At 41.6% G+C, this 27,461-nt stretch overlaps 2 protein-coding genes across 3 annotated transcripts; one reads left to right on the forward strand and one right to left on the reverse strand.

Annotated features, from left to right (window-relative positions):
• Positions 1 to 1,935: 1,935 nt before the first annotated feature.
• Positions 1,936 to 5,056, forward strand: LOC117800691 (flagellum-associated coiled-coil domain-containing protein 1-like). The gene is made up of 3 exons (XM_034653245.1): positions 1,936 to 2,023; positions 2,156 to 2,265; positions 3,634 to 5,056. Exons 1-3 carry the CDS (start codon positions 1,937 to 1,939, stop codon positions 3,752 to 3,754), a joined length of 318 nt encoding a protein of 105 aa, XP_034509136.1. The 5' UTR covers position 1,936; the 3' UTR covers positions 3,755 to 5,056.
• Positions 5,057 to 6,440: 1,384 nt separating this feature from the next.
• CASP8 (caspase 8) lies at positions 6,441 to 27,062 on the reverse strand. Of its 2 annotated transcripts, XM_002915847.4 has the most exons (9): positions 26,907 to 27,062; positions 18,786 to 19,123; positions 14,878 to 14,983; positions 13,946 to 14,084; positions 13,798 to 13,842; positions 13,332 to 13,417; positions 11,353 to 11,494; positions 7,980 to 8,481; positions 6,441 to 6,834 (listed from the first exon to the last, which is right to left on the reverse strand). In XM_002915847.4, exons 2-9 carry the CDS (start codon positions 19,088 to 19,090, stop codon positions 6,699 to 6,701), a joined length of 1,461 nt encoding a protein of 486 aa, XP_002915893.2. In that variant the 5' UTR covers positions 19,091 to 19,123; positions 26,907 to 27,062; the 3' UTR covers positions 6,441 to 6,698. The 2 variants fall into 2 exon arrangements, with proteins under 2 accessions (XP_002915893.2, XP_034509135.1); XM_034653244.1 differs by lacking the exon at positions 6,441 to 6,834 and having other exon boundaries at positions 8,339 to 9,036.
• Between the last annotated feature and the right edge of the window lie 399 nt (positions 27,063 to 27,461).

The following is a 27,461-nucleotide window of genomic DNA, read 5'->3' on the forward strand; positions in this document are numbered from 1 at the left end:
CCCCGCCAGCCGCCAGTCGCCAGCCACCCCGCGCGGGCTCCCGGAGCTCCCGGTCTCTGTCTGGTGTCTCGCCGGGTGCCGTCCACGAGTCTGCCTGCTCCTCCGTGCAGGTGGCCCTCCAGCCGCCAGCCGCGAGCCGCCCTGTGCACGCTCCCGGAGCTCCCAGTCTCAGCCTCGATCCAGTGAGCACACTGGAGCTCCGGAGCTCCGTGAGATGCTTGGTGGCGCACGCTCCCGGCTCACGGACTCAGTCTGCTGTTTCCAGGGTGCGGGTCCGCGGTCCGCCCGCTCCCTGGTACAGGTGGCCCGCCAGCCACCAGCCGCCCCGCACGCGCTCCCTGAGCTCCCGTTTTCAGTCTGCTGTCTCAAGCGTGCGGGTCCGCGGTCCGTCCGCTCCCCCGTGCAGGTGGCTACCGCTTCCCGGCGCCCTGACATGGCGGCTCCCTCCCCCTTCTGTTTATCTTCTGATATCTGTGCCCGGTTTCACGGTTCCTCGCTTCGTACCTTGATACTCAGCGCTGGAGATGTTCATTTGTAGAGATCCAGATGTATCTTCCTGCGTCTCAGGCTGATTCCATGGATGTTCCTTGCTGGTCTGGTACCTATCCAGCTCAACTCAGGGGACCGGCTGAAAAAGGGGTCCCCTACTCCTCCGCCATCTTAACTCCCCACCTCTATTTTTCTATACAGAATTATAACTGTCTAACCTGATAAACTCAATGAAGACAGAGATTTTGTCTGTTTTCTCTACCACTAATCTCCAGTTTCTAGAACAGTGCCTGGCACATCAAGACATCCAGTAAATACCGATTGATTTTTTTGAATGAATAAGTGAATAAAAGAATGCTAAATGAGCTGGTACAGTGCTTTACACAATGTGGTTGCAGTAAGTGATGGTACCTCTCTAGTCTGTAAATCTTGGGAGGATGCTTATCCCATAGGAAGAGCTATGAGGACATGTAGGAGTTAAACAGAGCTGACATCTGAAAGCAGAGACCCATCTGGTTCATTCTTATAGTCTCTTCAGCATCTATCTGATGTAGTTTCCATTTGTCCCTTCCCTGCACTTACACTGCATCTTCTATCTTATCCTTGGTTTGTTTTAAATTTATTATTGTAAAGTAATATTTTATTAACTCTTATTAAATTTTTTACATCCCCTTCACTAGACTGTACATTGATAAGAGTAGGGATTATATTTTTCTTGTTCATTGTAATACTCTTGGTGCCTACAATAGGAGGGTTTTTTTTCCTAATTAAAAGACTATTTTTTTAGAGCAATGTTAGGTTTACTGAAAAATTAAGTAGAAAGTGGAGAGATTCCTCATATCTTCCCCCAACACAAACATAGTTTTCTCTATTATTAACGTCTTGCATTAATGTGGTACTTTTGTTACAGTCGATGAACCATTATTGATACATCCCTTTTAACCAAGTCCATAGTTTACCTTAGGGTTCACTCTTGGTGCTATACATTCTATATAGGTTTTGTTTAATACATCAAATGCAGCATGCCATGTACCATTGCAATATACAGAGTAGTTTCTTTGCCTAAATCTCCTCTGTCCTCCACCTATTTATCCCTTGCTTCCCCTCCCAAACCCTGGCAATCACTCATCTTTTTACTGTCTCTGTAGTTTTACCTTTTCCATTAATAAATATTTGTTTAATGAATGAGTGATTGGTAGCTATCATGACAACCCGTGCGAGCTCTGGTGAGGGCTGGATCTGAGACAGTGACAGTGAGTCTGCAGATGGGAGTAGAGATGGGCAAGACATAGAGGAGATAGAATTAACAGGGTAAAGTGACTGAACAGTGTAAGAGAAGGAGTAGCTAAAGTTGATGCTTCACATTCTAGTCCAGGTGCCCTGCAGCAGAAAATAAATGGGTAGACATTGTCATGTTGTCCTGAAACAATTTCTTCTTACACAGGTCATGCAGGAAGAGTTGAATACACAAGCTGTTATCCTAGAAACACTTAACACAACCCTCTACCAAACCCAGATGGAACTTCAGAGAGAGGTGAGTCCTGGCTGGAGTGGGGTTGGGGTTTGTGCAGAGGAATCCAGGTCTCCGTGCTGCTCTACCATATAGCTCTGCTCTGGATGACTCTGGTTTGGGAAAGATAGCTATTAAAATGTATGTCTCCTTCAGAAAGCTACAGTGGGAAATCTAGAGAAAATGTTCCAGATCAAGCTTGCCGAAGCTGAAGAAAAGTTTAAATATACCATACAGCTTCTGACAGAAGAAAACATTCATCTAAGGTATGTAGGACGCTGCTCAAAAAGATATGGCTGAGTTATCTTCCAAAAGTGGAAAGGAGTTTGGGTGAGGAATAGATGAAGATGACCCCAAGTGTTCCCTAATAAGGTCAAGGCACTTTCAGGAGGGAGATATTCACTCAGAGCCTGGCCACGGATGTCATCTGCTAAGGTCAGACAGTTCATCTGAAGTGGAGTTGGGAATATGTTTAGACTCCTCTCTCTTACCTACATCTTAGTTTTAAATGCAAAATGGCAAATGAACTTTATCTGAAGGTCTCTGAGTTTATTCAGTTCTGTGAATACATTTTAAATCCCTAAAGTCCTCTGCCCTTCACCTATTCGTTCTTTGCTTCCCCTCCCAACTCCTGGCAACTACTGATCTTTTCACTGCCTCTGTAGTCTTGCCTTTTCCAGAATGTCATATGGTTGAAAAACATAGTAAATATTTAATAAATACTTGTTTAATGAATGAATGATTGGAAACTGTTGTGACAACCCATGTGAGCTCTGAGTTTTTACCATGTCCCCTGAGAGTTTAGGGGTTTAGGTTTCACTGGTTTACACTTAGATACAGCTGCATTTATTTCCTGTGGAAGTCAACTTTAGGTCAGAAATTATACTGTTTCCTGAGGATGCATTTTAAATCATTGAGATAAGTTTTGGTCAATATTTTAATAAAGGGAAGCGATTCATTGCATTGATTTGGTAGTATAGGAGAGTAAATATTTTCCCTTCTTCCCTTGTAGGTTCTTTGGCTGGTCTAAGTTAAATTGACATGTGCTAGATTAAAAGAGAAAAACTAATTTTGAATGTACAGGAGCTCATAAAAATATGAGACTCGAAGAAGTGACCAAAGTGGGCAGCTTATATGCCTTTTAGACAAAGAGACAATAAACCTGTTAAGTATTGACAAGACAAAGGAGTTTGGCTTGGGGTAGTGAATTAGTGAGGAAGTAACAAGATTTGTTTATACAGCCTCCTCAGCCCTAAATTCCCTATTTCTGGCGATATGGATGTCTCTTTACCTTCTGGTATAGGGAAGGACTTTTCTTTCCTGCTTTCAGGGGGACAAAGGAGGGTCAGATTATCTTTCTTTTACTGGCTGTTGCTTAAGTAACTTTAGTTCAAACTAATCAATATGCAAGGTGGCATATTTTGGGATGGCATACTCTGTTTCCCCTCAGCAGAATATTCCTCATCTGGGAATTTGGTAAGATAAATATATCTCACTAAATTCAAAACCACTGCGAGTAATGTATGCGACGGCCCCCAGTGAAGGAATGAAACCATATTTCTCCCCCACCCTGATACCCTAGATGCCCTTCTACCCTTTGAGTCTATAGCGCTGCGTCTTCTCTTTCTTTATAGGCAAAAAATAATTGCCAAGAATGAAGAAATTTATGAAGAACGATCTGGAAGGTCAACCTCTATCTATGAGGATGATTCTGACACTTTAAAAGATGACAGCAATGAAAAACAAGAATTATGAGTAGAAAAGTTGTTCTCCAGTACAAAAGATGATAGGAACACCATCTCTGTAGGCTTAGAGAACTCTTGTGAGGTTTTCTTGAGAAATGTGTATTATGAGTTTAGTTCCTTGGTTGCCTTGGTTCTACTTTTGCCTTTTCACAATTTGCTTTCTTCTAAGTGGTTGGGAAAGTTTGAATTCCCGTCTCAATTATACAGATTTTTCAAGACTCTTCATTGAAAGGTGGTGTTCAATATATGTGAATCTGAGCTTTCTTGGGCACTGTACTATTTCCTCTTCCATGTTTATGTATTTCATTATGAAAACACTGATCTGAAGAACTTCTCCCTATTAAATGTTGACTATATTTTGAAGTTTAGCTTTTGTCCCCCTGGGGCTTTTAGCTAGCAAGAACGATATTGATTCGATTCCAAAACCCTTTTCTCTTATGTGCGTCCCCACTGCTTCACTTCTCAATCATCTTCCCTGTAACTATGATTTGGGCAAAGTTTCTGATGATTCTTGCCACCTTCTCTAAATAATCACCAGAATTCAAATCCCCACCGGGCAGGCAACATAAATAAGTGAAGTGGATGGAACAGAAGGAAAAATAATCACACAAACAAGCACGGTGATAAATGGTAATTGGCAGCAGCCTAAATGTAGGAGACTGAGCGGGGTGGTATGGGACTGGGTGAACCCATTCCAGGCTGCCACACGAGAGCATGGGACCGATGAGGTCAGATACTCCGATTTGTCAAAAGAAAGGATTGTGGCTTTTATATGACCTGTCCCAATTTTTAAATATGGGCAAAAAATTTTTTAAGAAATACAACTGTGTGAGCCAACATTGGGAGCCTAGAGTGAAACACACCTGTGATCCAAATGCTTTCCACCTGTGAGATGCCAATGGCAAACAACAGAGACAAAACGAACAAACAAAACAATCTCCAACCAACAGTAAGTTAAAATTCTATTTTATTCTGTTAAAAATATTATTGAAAAAAATTATTGAAAAAATATTTTTTTAAAAATGAATATTTAAAAAAAACTTCATATAGATTTAGAATAAAGAAAGGGCAAAGGCATGAAGGAAGCACAGTATCATTAGCAAAAAAAGCAAATCGGTTATTGACTGATAGAGAAGCATATATATATATATATATATATATATATACTGTAAGAGCAATAAGAGAAAAGGCTGTTAAAAGCTTTTAACATAAGAAATAGCATTTTCAAACATATATATTTTTTTTTGTTTGTTTTTTTAAAGATTTTATTTATTTATTTGACAGAGATAGAGACAGCCAGCGAGAGAGGAAACACAAGCAGGGGGAGTGGGAGAGGAAGAAGCAGGCTCATAGCGAAGAGCCTGATGTGGGGCTCGATCCCATAACGCCGGGATCACGCCCTGAGCCGAAGGCAGACGCTTAACCGCTGTGCCACCCAGGCGCCCCCCAAACATATATTTTAAAAAAACTTGTAAATTAATGTAGAGGATGGCTTGGAAAGGGAGGGACTGGAAGTACAGAAAGATAAAGGTAATGTGCTATTAACTTTAGTCCTTTCAAATATGGATTTAATGGTACTTATAAATAATAAGAGCAAGGGAAAGAATTCCTAGATTTTGTGAAATCTAAATCTAAACAGAGTTATGGTGTCTTTTGCCACTGAAGCAGGGTCGCCTCGTAGCTCAGGAGAGAAGGCTCAGACGCTTCTGAGATTGCCTATCACACACATCAGAAGAGATCAGGTTGGATGTGAGAGCATTACACATGAGGGTTTTCTTAGCTAGGACAGATCACAAAAATCTCCCTCAGTGACCTTTGAGAAGGAGTCACCGGCATCACCCTGCATACTGTTAAACAACAGAAATTCAACTGAGTAAATGTAAAGATCAAATTTGATCAAATTGCATTAGGTCACTTTCCTAAGGGGAATGGAAGGAGTTTATCTGGTGGATTATTTCACCAGTGCTGACCAGGTAATTCCATGTTGACTGCTTAAAGTTTACATTCCCAGGGAATTGAAACCGCATTTCGGTTAGGTATTAAGTCTTGGTTTGCTGACGTGGGGTTTAGCCCAAGTGACTCCATTTGGGGGCTGCTGTCTCCTTTTTAACAATACCTTTTAGGGGGTGCCTGGCTGACTCAGTTGGTAGAGCATATGACTCTTGACCTTGGTGTTGTGAGTTCAAGCCCCATGTTGGGGGGGGGGGTTTGGGGAGTGGGAGGGGATAGAGTTTACTTGAGGGAAAAAAAGCCCCAACAGTACCTTTAAACAATCGTACCTCACATTCTGCTCCACAGAAGCACACCCTGTTAGCAGGAATGTAAATCTAACAAATTCTCACAAGAACCAGGAATGAGGAATCAGCCCTTTCACAGAAAGGAGGACGATTATGGCTTTGACTTTTCTCCCAGTACTTGAACAACATTCACTTATTCTGAGGACTTTAGTGGGAAACTTCTTTCCCCATTCCCTTTTCTTATGCCTTATAAAATCTCTCCACCACCCTTAATTTCTGTGTTCACAGTTAAAGCTTTTTTAACTTTTTAAAAAATGCTTAACAATTTGAAGGGAATCAAATGATTCCAGGCTGAAAGCAGATGAGAGATGTGCAAAGAACATTCATTCTGCCACCGTTTTTGAACCTAAACTTATGATGTTACATTTCTTTTAAACTTCCTATATTTTCTTATCTAAGTTTTTAAAAAACTTTTTCATTGAATCAAAAATAAAATTAAAAACGTACCTAGGGCTATAAATCTCTAGCTATTAGGGCAAAGCCAGAGATTTAGGCTTAAATTTGCACAGGAATTAAGTTGTCCTGACTCCCATTCTCTCCTCTTCCTGCCATCGAAAAGGAAAAAAAAAAAAAAAAAAAAAAAAAAAAAGAAAGGCTAATAGCAGCATTTTATGAAGAAATAAATTAAGCATAGTGTTATACAGCTAAACAGTAGCATCAATTAAGAGGGAAAAAGAGTTTTTTCCTCAGTGTGAAAGTAGGTTGTGGCATTTGTTTCCCCATGTTTTTCCTGTCATCCTTATTGCTCACTTCAAAGTTCACCTCGGTAAGGATGGTGAGAATATCTTCGCCCCTGAAAAACAACAACTCTGTGACCATCTGTGGTGAAACAGTACCGGCAAACCCTTTCTTCCCCTGTGCTTCGTTGACAGTTCCTTCCTTCAAAACATCAGGCATTTGAAATCCTAAGTTGCTTAACTAAGACATGTCAAAGCTTTCCAGGTAAAGGAGTAGCTTCGGCGTAGCTTAATAACTTACCTTTGGTTTACTCAAGATCTCTACTGATCATCAGAAACCTTGGGGTCAACATCAGATTTGGGTTCCTTCCCTCCTGACCTGTTTGTACCTTACTCTTGCATGTACTATGTCATTTGCCCCCACAATCGCCTCAATGCTCCTCCCAAACGTCCTCTGCTTCGGTGATCATCTCTGATCACTTTGGGCAAGAGAAAACCCAATGTCTTCCGCAGCCGCTCCGCCCCTTTCTCACCAGCCTCTCTCTCCAGGTGAGCTGGGCAACGTGTTCATCTGCCTCTGTACGATTCGTGGTGTAAGTTACAAAAGGAAAACATGACGTTGATGTTAGGGTTCACTCCTTGATCTGCCATGGGAAATTCTTACTCTTCATACACTTAGCATGGTGAGATATAGAACGAGAAGATTTCTTGCTACTGACCTGTCAGTTATGTGTGCATTTGGATGAACCGTGACTACAAAACCATCATTTAACTAAAGGAAACATAAGGTATAATAAATAAGGGTAGGATATCTTCCCACATTTTGTGGTTTCACAACAGGCCAAATTAGTGGGAATATAAAGGGTTTCTACTCTCTGGTACTTGTCTCCCACAACACACCAAGAGGGTTGATTAGCTATGATTGAACTTTAACAGAGTTGGAGAATGTTAAACATTGAAATGGGTTATTACCTTGTTGGAAGACTTCCAAAACTAGTTGAGTTGGCTCAGTCCTGTTTCTGCCTAAAAACAGAGCTGGACTGACTTTACCATTATTCCCTGCTTTAGGATACCCCAACTGTCCTTTCGGGCACCAAATAAAAGAAACTCTGCAGTAGGTGTCTTGGATTTTTCCATCTATGAACCAAAGATGTTAACACTTGCCCCCCTCTCCCACTTTGTGACTGACCTGAGAAGTACAGCTATGTCACCCATAACTAGAAATTTAGAAACGTATAAAGGGCAGAGTAGGCAAAGTTACCTAGGACATCTTTCTCTCAGGCTCTGGCAAAGTGACTGGATATACCAGGTTCCTTCCATGGGGTTTCGGTAGGAAACACAATTATTCACAGTGGCCATCCCCAGCAGAAAGTCAGCGTCTTCTGGGATATATCTCTTCTGATAGGATGAGTCCATTTCTAAATAGGCTTCCTTCTGTTCAGAGTCAGTCTCAACAGCTATACCTTTCTGGTAGTTATCCCCTTGACAAGCCTGAATAAAAAAGATTTTGGGCTTGCCTGCAAGGGAAGGGCACTTTGAACCAGTGAAGTAAGAAGTCAGCTCATAGATGGGGACTTCTTGCCCATCAGAGCCATAGATGATGCCCTTGTCTCCATGGGAGAGGATGCAGCAGATAAAGCAATCCCTGCTAGAGTGGTCCATGCATTGGTAGGATTTCAGAACCTCACAGATTTTCTTGGCTGTACAGTCTTTGAAAGGCACGATCTCAAAATGAAGCTCACTAAAGGTCTGACACAAAGCATCTGAAAAGTAAAACAAGAAAAGTCATATTACACCACAGTAAGTCCCAAACCACAGCCCAGAGCTAGAAAGAACACTGATCAGATTAAGAATCCAAACCAGAACTGAAAAACAAGACCCCTTATATTACTGGCCGAATTCCAAAGTCTTCTGAAAGCTGAAAACACTTCCAGTCCTGAGGCAAATGAGAAAGGGAAGAATGCTACTGTTGGCCTTCTGTCTTTTCTCAACTAGTCTATAAGATGAGTAAGCTATTATTTAGACTTACTACCAAACCAATTTAGAAAATGATTGTATTACTTACATAAGCAGAATAAAAAGCAAAAAAAAATTAATAGAAGATGCATACTTATTTTATCTTGAACTCTCTCAAAATTGTTTATCAAAATACAAAATATGAGGGGAGCCTGGGTGGCTTGGTCAGTTGAGCATCTGAATCTTGATTTCGGCTCAGGTCATGATCTCAGGGTCATGAGATTGAGCCCCACGTCAGGCTCCACACTCAGCACAGAGTCTGCTTGTCCGTCTTCTTCTCCTCCCCCCCACTTGCACTTGCTCTGTCAAATAAATAAATCTTTTTTGAAAAATACAAGGTATGAAAGTTTAATAAATCAAGTACAACTAAAAGGCCTATTACAAAAAAGCTATCCCTTCTCTAACTCTCCCTATTACCCATTTTCCATGAAGGCAACCACTTTCAACTTTTAACAACTATTTTGTTGGTATTTGCCTCCATTTTTTAATGAATTTGGGCAATTTGCTATTTATTTAATCATACATTTTAGACTTTTGTATTGAGTTTCTATTATGGAAGATAAGCATTTGATGCTCTTATACAGTTAGTTACGACTTTTAGTCGAATCAATAGTACTATGTAAACATAATATTCTTTAATTATGCTTCCTTTCTTACTAAATTTTTTGTCTTTCCTGGAATTAGTAATTGCATTATTTTTTCATTACTTTGTTTTCCATATGCATAACCTAATTTTTTGTCCAAGTTCTCTAAGCTCTAGTCAAAGCCTTTTAACATTTTCATGGTGCCTGATTTTTTTTTTTTTAAAGATTTTATTTATTTATTCGACAGAGATAGAGACAGCCAGCGAGAGAGGAAACACAAGCAGGGGGAGTGGGAGAGGAAGAAGCAGGCTCATAGCGGAGGAGCCTGATGTGGGCCTCGGTCCCATAACACCGGGATCACGCCCTGAGCCGAAGGCAGACGCTTAACCGCTGTGCCACCCAGGCGCCCCCGATCTTTTTTTTAACTAAAAATTGTATATATTTAAGGCATACAGCTGATTATATACAGTGAAGTGATTACCACAGTCAAGCTAATACCTTATCTCCTCACATACTTGATTACATTGTGTGTGTGTGCGTGTGTGTGTGATGAGAGCACCTGAAATACACTCTCTTAGCATATTTCTAGTATTCAATACAGTATTATTAACTATAGTCATTATGTCATACATCAGATCTCTAGATTTATTCATCCTACGTATCTGCAACTTTGTACCTGCCCTTTGACCAAAAGGCCAGAAATACAATCAAATATTATTTTAATAAAATTGTTTTGATAGTGGGGCGCTTGGCTGGCTCAATCAGTTAAATGTCCAACTCTTCGTTTCAGCTCAGGTCATGATGCCAGGGTTGTGACATGGAGTTCCACATTAGGCTCCGCACCGGGTGTACAGCCTGGCTACGATTCTCTCTGTTCCTTTCCCTCTGCCCCTCCCCCTGCTCTCTCTGTCTCTCTCTACAAAAATTTTAAAATGTTTTGATAGTAAATGAATGGAAATCAAAGGCCTGAAGTCTCTTCTTCAAGACCAAAGTATATGACAATGAGTGATATAGTCAATGAATGGACTTAGGTTCTGTGGCTTTTGACATCTTAGAATAGATTTGCTTGAATAAACTGTTAAGAGACCATTAGCAGAGTCTTGATGATTAAAATCAAACTAAATTAATTTTCTGAACTTTATTCAGTTAAAAAAGTAAGTCATTATCTGATGTTATGACTCGTAAACATCATTTTCAAAAATATATTGGTTGGGTTGGACTATTTCTATCTATCACTTTTAGTAGTAGCCATTTTTATGTTCACATGCTGAAAATGATTTGTTCATTTAATTTGTAAGTTCTCTTAAGTTTTCATTTAACTTGTAAGTTCTCTTGTAAGTTGCTCCTCCTAAAGGGGCTGAGCAAAAGAATTTTTGGCTAGTTTAATATTTGAAAATGCAATTTCTGGGGCGCCTGGGTGACTCAGTTGTTAAGCGTCTGCCTTCGGCTCAAGGCGTGATCCCGGCGTTCTGGGATTGAGCCCCACATCAGGCTCCTCTGCTCCGAGCCTGCTTCTTCCTCTCCCACTCCCCCTGCTTGTGTTCCCTCTCTCACTGGCTATCTCTTTGTCAGATAAATAAATAAAATCTTTAAAAGAGAGGAAAAAAAAGAAAATGCAATTTCTAATTAAAGACTTGCAATTTCATCTGCCCAACTTTTATAAATGCAACCTCTATATGTGGTCTTGATCCCAAGGTAATGTTTTCACCTAATACTTAATACATTCTACAGAAGCACTATTCATCAAGTTGAATTAAAAGCAAAGCTTATTGTTGTTGCTTTTTATTATAAGCCTTTTAGTAAGATTTGCTATTTTATTTTATATACATTACTTTGATTAAAAATTAATTAAAAAAAACAAAAGCAGAAAATTAGCAAATATATAAGAATATTCTTCACTTCCACAAGGAAATATTGGTTATATCCAGTTTTTTTCTGAAACATGAGGCTCTGATGGTACAATTTTTGTTCTCCCCTTTTGATAAAAACTTAGGTATTAGAAATATTTCACTTCTTTTCAGAGTTCTACTGTACCTGCATCCAAGTCTGTCCCATTCCTATCCTTAATGCTCTGAAGTTTGGGCACTTCCTTCCGTGCTATGCTAAAGTCGTAATTGTTAAAGATCAAACAATATCCTCGAGGTTTGCTTTCCATTCGGTAAACTTTGTCCGATGTCTGGAAAACAAAAATCCAACCCAGGAGCTGACTCTGAGGGTCAAATACTTGAGATATGAACAAACAAATCCCTAGTAAGAAGTTAGGCTGTCCCCTTAGCCATACTGGGATGCAAGGGCACTTTGAACAGCCCTACCCCAACCTGACGTCATTTCTCTGGTGAACAGGTTTCCACCCATTCCCGTGACACAGGACCCCCAGACTTCTGCCCCACAGTTAGTATGTAAAATCAGGGTCCCAGTCCTTGGGCCTCTTGAGCACTCTGCACATATATTAATATTGTTGTCATCATAACACGCATTCATCGTTTGTTCTTGTTTGTTCTTGTTTCTGCTCAAGGCGGCTAACATTTGCAGCAGGAACTAGAATTTATTAATTTGTGAGAGCTCAATCAGGAGTTGCTGAATGAATGAATGTCTTCATGCTGTCTTTGGGCTGCCTGTCTGTCACCTTGTTATTCCGTTGGCCATCTAGTCAACTTATCTATATTTCTGAGCTCACAGCTGAGGGCCTGCCCTTCACACGTGACACAGTATGTCCCAGGACTTTGAAAGCCGAGGGCTCCATGTGGCTCTCAGGACCACCGTGACTGGAGGAGAGAGCTGGACTAGTCAGGCAGCTCTTGGCTATGTTGCAGGTGACAATAGCCAGATTCCAGTGCCTGACAGTATCAGGCAGGGATGGCCCCTGTGTCCTGATTTCCCAGGGCTGTTTCAGTGCTGAGACACTCAGCATTTATTGGGAAATCCATGCAGCTCCTCAAGTTAGAGAAAAGTGCTCCACGCTAAGGGCTCAAATTCCTGGCTCTACTATGTCATAACCTTAAGACTCTGTGCAAGTTACCTGATCTCTCCAGCACTCAGTACAGTTAGCTGTTCGTGGGGACAGCACTCAGTAGAGTGCTTTGCTATTTGCAGAGCGCCACATGACTTCGGCAAATCCTCGGTTTTCAGACCTAGAGAGGTCTGGTAATGTGCTCAGGAGCCCGCCTGTAACTGATCTCTCTCAACTTAATTTCAAGTCTCCCACTGACTGATAGCATTCAGGGTTTCCTCTGCTTCCTGCCACAGAGAGGAGTCAACAGGCCGATGAATCAGAATGTGGCTGGTGAATCTTTTACGGTTAATAAACCAAAGCGACTGTCTAGAAAGGCAATTGCTGCACTGGCTCATTGAGATGAGAACGTAGACACAGCCGGATCATGAGCCTTGGCTGCTAACCCCTAAATCGCCATGGAGAAACAGTTTTGAAATGTCAGCCTAAAAGAAATGGCTTTGCTTTTCCCAGTCCTGCTATACTTTTCTCCCAAGGCCTTCTCCTACTTTGGCTGAGGCAGCTGCTGAAAGGGTTGCCAGGAGGCTTCTTGCTTCCTCAGCCCTCCAACTATTCCAACACCTTTGTCTCTGGTTTTAAAATAAAATTTTCGGGGTGCCTGGTTGGAGCCATGGGCTAAGTGTCTGCCTCTTGATTTGCGCTCAGGTCATGGGATTGAGCCCGGCGTGGAGCCCCACCTCAGCCTCTGCACGCAGCAGGGTGTCTGCTTGAGATCCTCTCTCTCTCCCTCTGCCCCTGCCCTGCTCACGTGCACTCGCTCTCTCACTCTCTCAAATAAATAAATCAATCTTTAAAAAAATAAAGTAAGATTTTAACACTTTCTACTTTCGAAACAAAAAAAATCACATTTTAAATTTGTTCGTTTCTCAAATTTTTCTATAGTTCTCAAAATTTCCAGTAAGCATCTGTCCCTTACTAGTTTATCTGGACGCTTCAAAGCTGAGGAATGCAAGAATTAGAATCTGCAATGCAAAGAGAAAAAGGAGTTCAAATTTCGACACACCTCTGGTTCACAGTCCTGTTCTCCTGGAGAGTCCGACATTGGCAGTACCCTCAGGGATTCCTCCCCTACAAGCAACTGAGACATATCTGGAAAGACACATAGCAGGGAAGGGATTTTCGTAAAGAAACACAGAGCACCCAGAATATCATAAGATCCCCTTTAAAATGAAACTCACAGACTGACTTGAACATAATATCCTCACAGTCCACAGAATAAAAATCTTTTTGCGGACTAACTCTTCACCCATTTCAAACTTGCCAGCCTAGGGCTGCAAGGTCTACGTCTCTTGACAACAGGTGTATCTTTCAATGTGTGAAGAAGGTGACAAGTAGGCACTGAGCCTTCTTGATTTTAGGAGAGCAAGACCATTAAGATGTGGATGTGTGAGAAGGTTGTGGGGAGAGGAGGCAATGGGCATATCTGATAGTAAATTAACTAAGTATTAAAAATGTATTTTGCATATTACCATTTGAAATTTCATCTAGACTTCTTTGAGGGCTCAGTGTTTGCTCTGAATTAAAAAAGAGACACATATTTGATTAGAAACAATCACGACATAGAGGGATTTGTCAATTTAAGAATACATTTTGCTAATTCACAGCTGTTATTTCTACCTCTGCTTAATTCTTCATAATCCGTGATTTTCTTCAGCAGGCTCTTGTTAATTTGGTCACAGATTCTTTTCAGGGTATCCAAATTTCTTTCCCCGAGGATGACCCTCTTCTCCATCTCTATGAAAATATCAAACAAGTTCTAGAAGGAAGAGAAATGAAGTTGGAAGACTGAACTGAGACACACTGGCTTTTAAATGAGATTTTCTTTTCTTTTTTTTTTAATTCCACTTTCTCCAAACAGAGGACCCACCCTAGCTTCCCAAGCTCACCCTCCTGCCAGAACACCCTGGTCTTATAAGCCAACAGAGCACTAGAGAAGCAATTCTGTCTCTTCTGGCCCAGGAAGACAGAAATGAGAAGGTAGAGGAAAATCAGTGGTCACCCAGGCCCCAGACCCCAAGCCCTGAGCGGAACCCCCTGCGGACAACTTTAGGTGACGTCTGTGAGACAGCCTGAGCTGCATGGCTGAGACACAGTAGCCTGGTCCCCGGAGTGACAGCGCTGGGGACTGCATCTCTCCCACACTGCCTCTGGGACCTGATCCACCTCCAGTCCCGCGTTCACACGCACACACACGCACAGAGTTCCAGGTTCCAGGTGGTTTCAGGGACTGCAGAGTGGGGAGATGTCTCGAGCTCACCACTGTCTAGCCTGGCTCTGCAGCGTCCCACAACGGGCTGTGCCTGCACAACCAGTCTTCTTCCCTAGCTACTGACTCTGCCATGCTCCTCGCAATTCATGGGAGCAGCACATCACAGTATACGAAGGGATCGTATCTGCAACACTGCTGTCCGACCACTCTTTTCTTCTCCCCTGGTTGAAAAGTGAGGGTCCAGGTTGCTTTTACTGGACTAGCCCTCTCTCCAGTCACAGCAATCCCCACCGGCTGACTCAACCTCAGGACCAAATCTTGCTGAAACACCAGGTCTTACCAAGTCATCATGCAGTTTACATCTGGAGATCTCCTGGCTCAAAAAAAACTTAAAGGACCTCAATTCCAATTTGCTTACATCTTCTGAAATCTGAAAAAGCATGACCCTGTGGTGGGAAATGGAGACACTTTAGAAATGGTTTCTCAAATAAGTTCCCATTTGATAAAAGGAGCGGCAGTGGAAACTTGATTCCTGTCACCTCCCCTTAAAATAAAGATAGCTAATGACATAATTTGTGAGTTGAATCCTTGGAAAGGGGCTGCTGCGGTGACATGACAGGCTACTGACCCATGCCTAGCTACTCCACCCCTAACAGAATTAAGGTCCACTAACTATGCCGTTCAGTTCATTTCAGTTAAATGAATTGTGGTTTTCCTTGGTCCTTCCCTATAAAATCAAGAGCTTGTTGCAGTAGAAAAAAGTTTTTACTTTGGAAATTACACTTTTCAAAATGCAAACTGGATCATCACTTCTTTTTTGTTTAAGGTGTATTTATTTGAGAGAGACTGTGTGAGAGAGCACAAGCAGAGGAAAAGGCAGAAGCAGGCTCCCCGCTGAGCAAGGAGCCTGATGTGGGACTCGATCCCAGGACCCTGGGATCATGACCTGAGCCAAAGGCAGATGCTTAACCGACTGAGCCACCCAGGTGCCCCAGATCATCACTTCCTTGATTAAAACCTGGTAGTGCTCTCCTGGCCATCAACTTCAGTAGGAAGGCCCAACACTTGGTTTTGGAATACAGACCTTTGTGCGCTGAGCCCAGCCAACCTCCTAGGCTTCTCTAGCCACTGCTCAGCACCTGCCCCCATCTACTCTCTAAACACACCCAGCTGCTTTGCCCCCACCCCTGTACGTTGTGCTCCTCACACTCCCATTCCCTTGTCCATCTGCAGACACAAACTCACCCACTAACAGCTCAAGTACCACCTGAGTGTCCTCAAGGCTGCATTCACCCCACTGTGCCTTTGTATGGCCAGAAACATATAACATATGACATATAACACATGTTATATAATTGTCTGTTTATGAAGCCCTCTGAGTCCCTGAGAAAGGGTCCATGCCCTTTTTGCTTCCATAAGCCCAGTGGGTCATGAGGTGCAGTGGTTAAGGGCAGAGGACCTAGATGACGTGTTGGAACTGTGGTTCCATCATCTTGAGCTGTGTGACCGTAGACATGTTATACACTTTTTCCCCTCATCTGTAAACTTGTAGATGATACTATATACCACTGGGACATATTAAGAATAATATGAATAAGTTTATCTGAAGTGCTTAAACCAAACTTTGGCAACACACTGAGTGTTCAATATACAACAAGCATTATTATTTCTTAATCCATGATAGGTTCTTGGGATATTTCTGTTGAAGGAACAAAGGAATGTTTAACAAGTCAGCAAACTTTCACCATTGTGGTGTAAAGGAAAATAATACAAAAACATGCTAACTTCAAATTAAATTAGAAAATTAAAATTCTGAAAGTAAAAATAGTATAGAAACAGAAGTTTCTCAGTATTATCATCTGTATCACCCTTCCTCTCATAGAATCTCTATCCTAGAAGTGTTTCTCCAAAGTTTTCTCAGTTTGGCCAAGACTGGGTCCAGTCAAAAGCTACCAGACCTTTTAACTTTATTACAAGGTATTTTGCCCTCTTACTTTCCTCATTTCTAAAACCTACATGCTTTCTTGTACCATCGCTGTCTAGAAATAAACCTGGGTAGTTTATAAGATACTTATAGGTAGCAATTATAATTTGAAAATAAAAATGTCTAGTGCTTTCTCGTAAATGGAAAGTGGCCACACTAGCAATACTTTTTATTTCCTGGCTAATATCCAAAAACGATGAACAACCGTAGACCTTACTTGTGCTGACCCTTTTGTTCCCAAGCTAACATGTTAAAGATTTAACAGACAGAGACGCCTGGGTGACTCAGTCGGCAAAGTGTCTGCCTTTGGCTCAGGTCATGATCCTGGGGTCCTGGGATCAAGTCCCACATCGAGCTCCTTGCTCAGTGGGGAGCCTGCTTCTCCCTCTCCCTCTGCAACTCCCCCTGCTTGTGCTCTCTCTCTCTGACAAATAAATAAATAAAATCTTAAAAAAAAAAAAAGATTTAACAGAGAGATCCTCCCTTGTGAGGGACTCAGCCTTCCACCAAAGAGGTACAGGTCACTCACTGTCTGGCCTTGACAATTTGCCTTAGCCTTGCTTCCATGACAGGAGTGCAACCCTCAGAAGACCAGGATGGTGGGCACGAGACGAGACCCTCCAGCTTTCCTAGTTCTAGGGTTGTTGTTTTTTAGGATTAATTGCTGCCTTAATGAAAAAAATCACTAGGAAGATGTCACAATCCCATTAAAACAAAGTTACCCAGTATTGAATAATGTCCTCCCCGACTCCTCCTCAGTTCATGTCCACCCTGGCTGGGTGAATGTGACTTTATTTGGGAAAAGGATCTTTAATGAGGTAATCTTGTTAAGATGAGGTCACACTAGATCAGGGTTGGACTTAATCCTATGACTGGTGGCTTTCTAAGAAGAGGAAATTCGGACAAACAGGCACAGAGAGGAGATTGGAGTGATTGCATCTAAAAGATGAGGAAGACCAAGGATTGCCTGCAAGCACCTAAAACTGGGGAGAATGGACATGAAACAGACTCTCCTTCAGAGCCCCCAAGAAACCAATCCTGTTGACATGTTCATTTCAAACTTCTAGCCAGCAGAACTGTGAGAGTATGAATGTCTCCACTGTTGTAAGCCGTCCAGTTTGTGGCACCTTGTCACAGCAGCCTTAGGAAACTCATACACCCAGCATATCTCTTTTGTCACTTAAAATGCCCAAACTTCAAGCAGAGAAACATGGTTAGGAACATGCCCGAATCTCAGGTCTCTGAGTCTTAGCACTGAGGCATTCACAAATAGGCCAGGCTAGTAGAGGATAGTGGCTTCCAGCCCTGGCTGTGAGGTCTTACTGTCACACATGCCATCATTACTGACAAGAGAGAAGAGGCCATGAAATGGGCCACAGCAAAGGCTTGAGTAGAAGTTTTCAGAAGGGAAGCTAAAAATAACTTTGAGGAGTGTCTTGTAATAGGACATGTTGAAAGACAGAAATTGGTAATGTGTTACTGTTTTTAAAGTCTGTTACCTATATAATCAGTCATCCCTCACAACCCCAGTGCTGCTCTTTCTGCCCATGTTTTAATACAATCACCTTTTGCACACACAAAAAAAAGTCTGAAGATGTAACAGAACATAGCTTGTTATCAGCCTGGGTACCCGCCCTCCCACAGGTAGGGAGAGGCCCGGCTGCAAGGCGTTCTGTAGGACAGACGACTGAGCTCCCACCACTCTCCTGGCAGCAGCCGGGCACACAGGGGCTCGGCAGGCTTTGAGGGGTCTGGCCTGGCCGCCCCAGCATGATGGGCAGCACACACCCCTCATTGGAGAACTTTGTGATGCAAGTCTTTCAGGGTGGAATAAAAGCCTAGAACCCCACTGAGAATTTCCACAGTCATCCACAAGCAGGTGGGAGGGGGATTTCAGGGAAGCAGCAGGGATGCTCTACCCAGTAATGGGCAAAGTAAGCACATGACGTGGACATCAGCAGAGCAGAGGCAAACAGAAGAGTAGACAGGAGGAGAGAGAGAACATTCAGAAGATGGTAGTTTTAATGTCAGCACACCTATAGGTCATGTTTCACTTTGGAAATAATTTTTTTTTATTTTATGGTTTCACTTTTTTTTCTGAATTATATATAAGATCTCTAAATTTCTTAATCTGGCCCTGGTGGGACGTCCTCGAGGAACTTCCAAAGTCATATGACACAGACACCTGCAATCAGCCCTGCCCACAAAGATGCGTCCATTGCACCCATGCTTCCCACTGCCTGAACTGTGGAGGTTGTCCCCACCTGTAGGCAGAGATCTGGGCTCTGCCTGGTATTTGAAGCTCCTGCTCCATCTCCTCCTTGCTGGTGTCCAGGTAGGTAACCAGCAGGTCCAGTCTATTAATTCGGAAAAGCAGCTCCTTCAAGAAGGACAGGTTGCTTTCCTCCAACATTCTCTTTTCCTGGAGTCTCTGGAATAACATCAAGGGATCCTTGATGGGTTCCTGCTTCTTCTGTGGGATGTAGTCCATGCTCAGGAACTTGAGGGAGGCCAGCTCATCACTGTCCAGCTGTTCTCCAATATTATAGAGGCATTTGCTGAAATTCATGTTGGTCAAGTATCAGGAGAGTGTTGTGGTAGCCTAGGTCAAAATACAATATAATGTTCAGATGGGGAAGAGAAGTACCAATCACCCGTTTGTTCCTTCATTACGTGCTATTACCTCTACTATACACCAGACATTTTACTGAGGACACAGGGAAGGAAAAAAAAAACCAAACAGGACACATATCTGCTCTCAACTAGCTCACTATTTTGGAAGGTAGATACACAGATTAACCAATAGTCAGAGAGTTGTGACCAAGGCACCATAGGAATACAAAGGTAGGAACCCTAACTCAACCAGGGAGAAGGGCTTCCCAGAGGGAAGGCACCTTTGGGAAGGAGGTGGGAAAGGACAGTTCTTGCAGGATGTAATTTATTCAAAAGATGGAGGCGAGAATGTTCAAGTCAATTCAGGCAGGCACAAGGAGCTCAATAAAGTAAGCACAAAGTGTCTGGGAGGGGGAGTGGTGGGAAAAGGGATAAAGGCGTGGCCAGGAACCATTACAAAGGGCCTCGTACTGTGGGGCAAGGGCTCAGGCTTTGTCCTAGAGGTGATGGGGAACCAAGAAAGGACTATAATGTCATCCAGTTTGGGATTAACATTTACAGTGTGGAGGATAGGGGCGCCTGGGTGGTTTAGTGGGTTAAGCATCTGCTGTTGGCTGGGGTCAGGATCTCAAGGTCCTGGTCAGGCTCCCTGCTCAGTGGGGAGTCTGCTTCTCCCTCTGCCCCGCCCCCCTGCTCATGCACTCTCTCGAGCTCTCTCTCTTTCTCAAATACATAAAATCTTTCCTTATAAAAAAGTGTGGAGGATAGACCGGAAGGGCTGGAGGCTGGAGAAGTGATGGGGTCTGACTGAAACAATGATACTAGGAAGACACGATGCAGGGCCACCCCCCAAAGGCCTCAGGATTAGCACCCACAGCTGATCAAGAACTCACGACTGAAAATGAAACCAAGTCCACTTTGTCAGCCTTCCAATTCAAACAGTCTCCAAGTCAGATTACATGGTATTGTCACACACATTGTGAGCAGATACAAAAGGAGAGGGCAGTATTTCTGGAAAACCCGGACAACCTTCATGCAAACAGCCCGGGATCTGGGGTTCCTCCTCCCGTGAGCACCTTGAGTCGCGCCCTCCCCTCCCTGCTCAGATAGGCCAATGGTTGTGATGAAACAAGCCCTTGGAGCAGGTTTTGTATTGGATTCTTCATAGGAACAAGCTTGGGACCCAGCTCCACAAGGCGGCTGCGGTATCTCCGTCAAAACCAGGAAGCTCGTCTGCAGCTGACCGTCAGGGCAGGGGGATGGAATGGTTCAGAGTAGGAGGCGTTGGGGTCTGACAAAACTCAGATCAGAACCCCTCTGATACACTGGCCCCAGGCCTGGGCAGCACAGGTTCTCTGAGGCTTAGGTGCCCCCTCTGTAAAATGGGGATCAGAACACCCACCTCCTCAAGTGTTTGACTAAGTAAGTCCTACAAGGCATGTGCAGTGATGGCCAGCAACTAATGCACAAATGAGGGTTAACCCAAAAGAAAGAAACAGATCCTGGCTGTGCGGACCCGACAGGAATTGGGCACTTGAGTACTTTCCTCACCCTCCTGGTTTCCCATTTCCCCAGTGGAAAACTCATTGGGAAGTAGTGTTTTTAAACTCTGCAAAGTCGAAGAGCTCTTGGTTGACGCCTTACTCAGATGCTCCCGTACCCTAGGAGGTAGTCCCGGAGGGAGGGCTGCAGTCTGAAAACCTTGAATTAGAAAACCTTTAACTTCCCATCTAGTTCCACCATTTCCTTGATCCCACAGACTCTGTGCTCCTGGGCACTTTCCTTAACCTCAAATGACCTTAACCTGTTTGTACCTATTTCCTCCCGGAAGCAAAGTGGATGGGTTGCTGGGTCCTTAAGCTCCCTGCACTGGCTAACATTCTTGGATGAAATCACAATTCCTGATTCCATTACTGGAGGTAATGATGTGAACAGGACCCATATAAAATAGAAGCATTTGGGGGGCGCCTGGGTGGCTCAGTGGGTTAAGCATTTGATTCTCAATTTCAGCTCAGGTCATGATCTCAGGGTCATGAGATCGAGCCCTGCATAGGACTCCGCGCTGGGCACGGAGCCTACCTAAGATTCTCTCTCTCCCTCTCCCCCAGTTCCTCCCAACTCCCACTGTCCCCTGTGCACACGGCTCTCGCCTTCTCTCAAAATAAATTAATTAAATAAAATAGAAATATTTTTGATTTGCACAATAAGTTTAAGTTTTAATATTTTTATAGTGTCTTGACACACTTTAAAATTTTTAGTTTTTCCTTTAAAAACACCTTCCCTCTGCCCCGCCCACTCTGACTATAGAAGCAGTGTTTTTTGTGTGTGTGAAGATTGAAAATATAGTAAATTATAAAATGGTCACAGTTATCATTATCATACACACACACACACGCAAAGATACATTTATATAATAATTAGAATCACACTGCATATCCAGGTGTATACACCAATTTTTCCCAACTTAATATTTAGAATGAACATTTACCTCTACCATTCATTATTCTTCTTTGGCATATTTTAAATGTTTTTTTTTTTTATCTCCAGCATGCAGATACATCAAAATTTATTTTAAGGAATTTTCAATTTCTTTTCTCTTAAAAATAATACTGTGTTGGGAAGCTTTTTCATACATCCTGTGCATATCTCTGATTATTTTTCTCTCAGAATTGGAATTATGGGGCAAAATCTTTTTTCTCCCTTTTAATCTAGAACTTACATCATTGTTTACACAAGTTTTCTTGATTCAGGAAACTAGAAGAAAGTATTTTGGACAGGTAAACTTTGCATTGGATTCTCAAAGGCTGCAGAGCCTAGATCTTTCACAAAAGCAATCAGTTATCATGAAAATACTTTTATTTAAAAAAGACACCTTAAATATGTGGCTAGCACCTAACAGCATAGGTTCAAAATGTAGCAAACAAAACCTTGTGGACATATAAGGGGACAAACTAGCAAGTTCATTCCCTAAATCACACTCCATAGAAACGGACGTGTGCTAAAGAGGATATGTGCGTGGACTGTCACCACAACACAATGTATAACCCTGAACAACTGGAAACATCCCTAATGTCCATCAATATAGAAAAGGCTAAATAAACTGAGGTATAATCATACTACAGAATACTGTGCGGCAGTTAAGAAAATGCACTCCATCTTCTGAAATAAAAATGATAGCTATCCAAGATGTGTTATTATGACAGTAAAAAAAAAAAGTAGAAAAAGTAAATGCAATATAAAAAAAATACATCTACTTTTTAAGATATACTCAAAGCAATACAATTAGATTTTCAGTGGTTACAGATATATATGCAAAAGGAGAAAATAAAAAGGTAACGGGGTTCTGGGAAGAGACACACCGAATTCAAAAGTTTTTTCTGGGGAATGAAGGAGAAAACTAGAACTTGGGGGTGAAGGAGTAAGGAAAGAGAATTGCCCTTTTCCTGTAATATGGTAAGAAGAATGTATGCAGATATTCTCAGTGTAAATGAAACTACTGTTAAAATACTTGAGTGTGTTCTTGGGTTTAAAGTTGTGTAAGAAAGTGAGTGAAGGAGGAACAGGAAATGACATACCATGGGCATATTAACCAGGAAAAGAGACCAGATCAGAGGAGCGAGCGACAAAACCACAGTTGTGTTTTGTTTTGTTTTGTTTTTTAAGTAGGCTCCATGCCCAGCACCCAGCGTGTAGTCCAACATGGGACTTGAACTCACAACTCTGAGATCAAGACCTGAGCTGGTATCAAGAGTCGGTAGCTTGGGGCACCTGGGTGGCTCAGTTGTTAAGCGTCTGCCTTCGGCTCAGGTCATGATCCCAGGGTCCTGGGAGCCAGCTCCCTGTCGAGCTCACTGCTCAGGGGGAAGCCTGCTTCTCCCCTCCCCCTCCCCCTGCTTGTGTTCTCTCTCTTGCTGTGTCTCTGTCAAATAAATAAAAAATCTTAAAAAAAAAAAAAAGAGCGGTAAATTAACCAACTGAGCCCTCTAGGTGCCCCTATATTTGTGTTCTTAAAAGAAAAAAAGTATTAGAAGAACTTAAACTTTAAAAAAAAATTTAAGAACTCGGAGAACCTATTTGCCCCCCAAAAGCAGGAAACTTCCTCACACCTTTCTCAGAAAATAGAAAATCTAGTAGACTAAGTAGAAGAAGGCTGGAAGATTGAAGTAGCCCAAGTGAAAACTCTAACCGTATTTCCTCCCCTAGCAAATACACATCCTTTCAAAAACATACCAGTCACAAAAATTGTCCACAAAGAAAATCTTAATACGAGATTTCCAAAGAGCACAAATAGTACAGTCCATATTCTCTTTTTGAAGTTAACAGTGAAATTAGAAATTAATGTGTTAATTAAAAGTTAACAATGAAAAATAGCCAAACCGAACACACCTACAAAAAGGGCTATCCACGTTGAGGTGGCTTTTTCCACACATGGTGTTAGAACAATTGGGCAGACTTCTAGAACAAACTGAAATGGATCATAACTAAACTCTTTACATTAAAATAAGCTTCAGATGGATCAGAGACTCAAACCTGAAAATTAAAATACTGAGGAAAGAAACATTGGAGAATTGTTTAAAATAATCATGCAGTGGTAAAGAACCTTTCTAAGTACAACAGAAAACCTGGAAGCCATTACAGAAAGGTTGATAAATGTCCTTAAATAATAACTAAAATATTCTGCCAAAGTAAGCCAGACAAAATTTAAAAATAAATAAATCTGGCACTTAGGGGAAAAAGTAGAAAAAGGACTGATTTTCTTAGAGTCAATTTTTTTTTTTAAAGAGATAAAGACCAACAATCCAATGCATAAACAGGTAAAGATCATAAGCACACAGTTCAGAGAAAAGTAAGTATCAGTGGCTTTATTTTTTAAAACCAATGGCTTTTAAACATTTGAAAAGATGTTCAACTTCATTCACACACACACAAAAGGCAAACTAAAATTACAAAAAACCATTTTTCAACTATATTTGTGAAGCACAAAACTTGCAAGACACAGTGTTTTGAAACGGTGGAAATAAAAACAGGTAGGTGGGTAATTTGGCCGTATGGGCCAAAATATAAAAAGACCCCGCAATTGAACTTCCAGGAATTTTTCCTACATTAGCTTAAACGTGATGTACTTAGCTATTCATGGGCAGCATTGCCTGACAGAACAAAGGGGCAGAAACAACTTTTTATCAATATCAGGAGTTCAATGAAATCTTACTCAAATATTTTAAAAGAATAGGAAGATGGCTACGATTGGATTTGTGTGGTCTATACAACGTATTATGCAGTGGTGCGTGGATTTGTGTATTCACAGACGATCTTTGAACAGAACCAACACGCAGGAAGCCGCTTCAGTGATTGCGTGGGAGGAGAGGAACTAGAAGCCCAGCGGTGGAGTGGCCCGAGCCCCGGGGGCGGCAGAAAAGTCAGCCTTCCCGCTTGAATGTTTAGGAGATGCATGTGTTACTTATTCTAGGTGGACTTATATTTAAATGAAAATCACTACTTAAAGACCCATTTCCATTCATAAGCTGGAAAGGATCTAAACTAGGTCCAGCCCTGTTTAGCGCCATTAGCTCCAATGTCCTTAAAATTTTAAATCAGTTCTAACCTCTGTTAAAATCTTTTACAGAATCAAATGAACTGAAAAATCAAACAAGCGAAATCTTTTTTTCCTCCATAATTTTTTCTGATAATGATGCTTATCGTATTCATTGTAGAAAGTACAGAAAAGATAAAAAGGAAAACAAAAATTACCTATAATTTCACCATCCAAAGATAATCACCTAGTAATATTTTACTATCTTTCCTACCAAGCATTTTATATACATATTTATATTTTCCCTCATATTTTATCATACCATACTTCTGAGGCATAAGTGGAATTTTCACTGGTAATATTGTAAGTATATCTTGATATCTTCATTTTTTTTTTCTATGGCACAGATTTTTAAATTTGTGAAGTATGAAATCATAGGATTGGACCATAATTTACATAACCAGTCTCTGCTTCCGTTTAGAATAAGATCTTAAGATATAAATCTCCATGTACACCTCTGATTATTTTCTTAGAATAATTTCCTAGAGGTAGTAACTACAGAGTCCAAAGGAATAAACCTTCTTCAAGGCTTTCGTTATATATTCAATAATATTTTCTGACACTATATAATAATAGTAATAACAATGATGATGATGATGCAATCCAAGGCCAGGGTGATATGAGTTTGGTTATAACATGATTGGCACTTGGCTCCTGTCCTCTGTAGCTGCCTCAGCTCATTCATTTTATTGTCTTTGCAAAAATTAGACAATGCTTTCTAAATGACTTTTGCATCACATCAAAATGGATAGTTAGTAGGAAAAATGCAGGCAAGGCTTCTTTTCTGGTCCAGGTTTTACAGGGCACACTACGGCATAATCTTCAGTCTTGGTTTGTTTAGGTCACACGTCTCTCTACTCACAGTGCCTGGAAAGCAATTAGCTGCAACAGAATTTTACACCATTGACAGTGGGCCCTCTGGGCACTGAGATCCACGGGTACACAGACCGTGAGATGGTTCTTGTTTTATGGGACCAAGGTTTACTGCATAAGATCATGGGCTAGAAACTTTGTTACAGTAATATTTTTAAAAGGACATTTATTGTATTTTTCTGATCCTAAAATAGTAAATTTTACACTTATTCCTCAGAGAAAGTACAGAAAAGTATAAAAAGAAAAAGAAAAATCACTTAGAAACTCACCATTTAGAAGTAACTCTGGTTACATTTGGTGGTTTCCTTCCATGTATATTCATGTGTGTGTGTGTGTGTGTGTGTGTGTGTGTGTGTAAATACACATATATATAATGTGTTTATATACATACATAAAAGATATAAATTTGAATATTTTCATATAGATGCATACAAGGCAAAAGAAAGGGATGGGGATGCAATACCGCCAGGAAGTTTTCTATCACTTTCGATTATATGATATCTGTTAAATCATATATCCATACGAATAGATTTGCATTATATGATATATAAGTATATTTAATATTTTTAATAATAAATTTATGCCCCGAAGTATTTGATATAAATGTTTGTATTATGATATACAGGTGTTTATAACATATATCTATGTAAATGTAAAAATATTTTTTGACTTATTTTACTACAAGCCTCTGAAGAAATTGGTATTATCATCTTCATGTTACTATTGTGAGAAGTCAGTTTAGAAATAAACTCATAGGAGAGGCATCAGGCTCAGAGTTGAGCATCTCCCTCGAGAATTTCAACGACAGGCCCTGATTTAGATTTTATTCTGCTTGCAGCCAGAAGCCAGTGAAGGAATTTAACCCAAAAAAAAAGACATGTAATCATAATATTTTCAAAGATTAAAACATAAAAAAATTTTTGAAAGACAAAAATACTCCCAAAACACAAAACCAGGAATTCTTAATAAATCCACTGTGTCAGAGAGAGTGACCGCACAGAGCCTGACAAATCATCAGACCAGTACATGCCAGAGCCTACATTTAGATGGTGTCATCTCCTTCCAGAGTCCCAACTCTACCCCTGCTTAGGCCACGATTTAATTAAGGAAAGATCTCTGTACAAACAGTCCATGCTTGGAGCATTCCAGAAAAACCTCACCTAAGCTGGATCCTTAGGATCTGGAATCTAATGGGGTTCTCACCACGATTCTCAGAGGGACTACTAATTCTTACGGTTTTCCCACCCTCAGCCGCCTAGAAAATTCTAGAATCAAAGGTCTTTCTCCCGGGAGGCCCAACCAACCTTACCAAAGAAGCCAATCCTGGGACCCCACAATGGCAGCAGCTTCTTCACAGGCCTGTTTTCTACTGAAGCGACTAAAATGAGAGTGAAGGGCGGCGACTAAAACAAGAGTGAAGGGCTGAGGAAGAAGAGTCACTGCTTGCTACTTCCTGTTTACGTAATGACTGACTCATTTAAGCCGCTTGCCCCTGCGCAGCACCTCCTCCCAGAACTCAAGAATCTAAGAGGAACAGGGGACAGGGTTGGGGGGCGGGGGGAACCGAGCCACCTGAGCTTTGGCTCTGGCTGTGTGACTTTGGACGGGTCATTTTGCCACATCCCAAAATGAGAAAGTTGGACTGGATGGTAATTAACCCCTTCTTTTCATCGTTCAGGAATTTACAGATTTTTCTGGGTTCATTATGAAGACATGAATGTTTTCATTCAGTAAATATTGATTGAGCACTTCTGAGAGCTCTGAAAACTGTGGGGTCCTCAGCATGGCTCTCAGAGGGTCTGCTAACCCCCACAGCTAACTCTCATGGTTTCCCATCTATACTGGAACATGAGGATCACCTCCC

The sequence above is a fragment of the Ailuropoda melanoleuca genome, unplaced genomic scaffold (assembly GCF_002007445.2).
Source record: "Ailuropoda melanoleuca isolate Jingjing unplaced genomic scaffold, ASM200744v2 unplaced-scaffold7478, whole genome shotgun sequence".
In the NCBI taxonomy this organism is placed as follows: domain Eukaryota; kingdom Metazoa; phylum Chordata; class Mammalia; order Carnivora; family Ursidae; genus Ailuropoda; species Ailuropoda melanoleuca.

What these genes read in the sequence shown, in the direction of transcription:
- LOC117800691 (XM_034653245.1), top strand. Translation starts at nt 1,937, where the DNA reads ATGCAGGAAGAGTTGAATACACAAGCTGTTATCCTAGAAACACTTAAC. An exon ending in AGATGGAACTTCAGAGAGAG is followed by an intron (nt 2,024 to 2,155) that starts GTGAGTCCTGGC and finishes TGTCTCCTTCAG; the next exon opens with AAAGCTACAGTGGGAAATCT. An exon ending in GAAGAAAACATTCATCTAAG is followed by an intron (nt 2,266 to 3,633) that starts GTATGTAGGACG and finishes CTTTCTTTATAG; the next exon opens with GCAAAAAATAATTGCCAAGA.
- CASP8 (XM_002915847.4), bottom strand. Translation starts at nt 19,090, where the DNA reads ATGAATTTCAGCAAATGCCTCTATAATATTGGAGAACAGCTGGACAGT. An exon ending in GCCCAGATCTCTGCCTACAG is followed by an intron (nt 14,984 to 18,785) that starts GTGGGGACAACC and finishes TTCCCACCACAG; the next exon opens with GGTCATGCTTTTTCAGATTT. An exon ending in TGGGACAGACTTGGATGCAG is followed by an intron (nt 8,482 to 11,352) that starts GTACAGTAGAAC and finishes TTTACTTTTCAG; the next exon opens with ATGCTTTGTGTCAGACCTTT.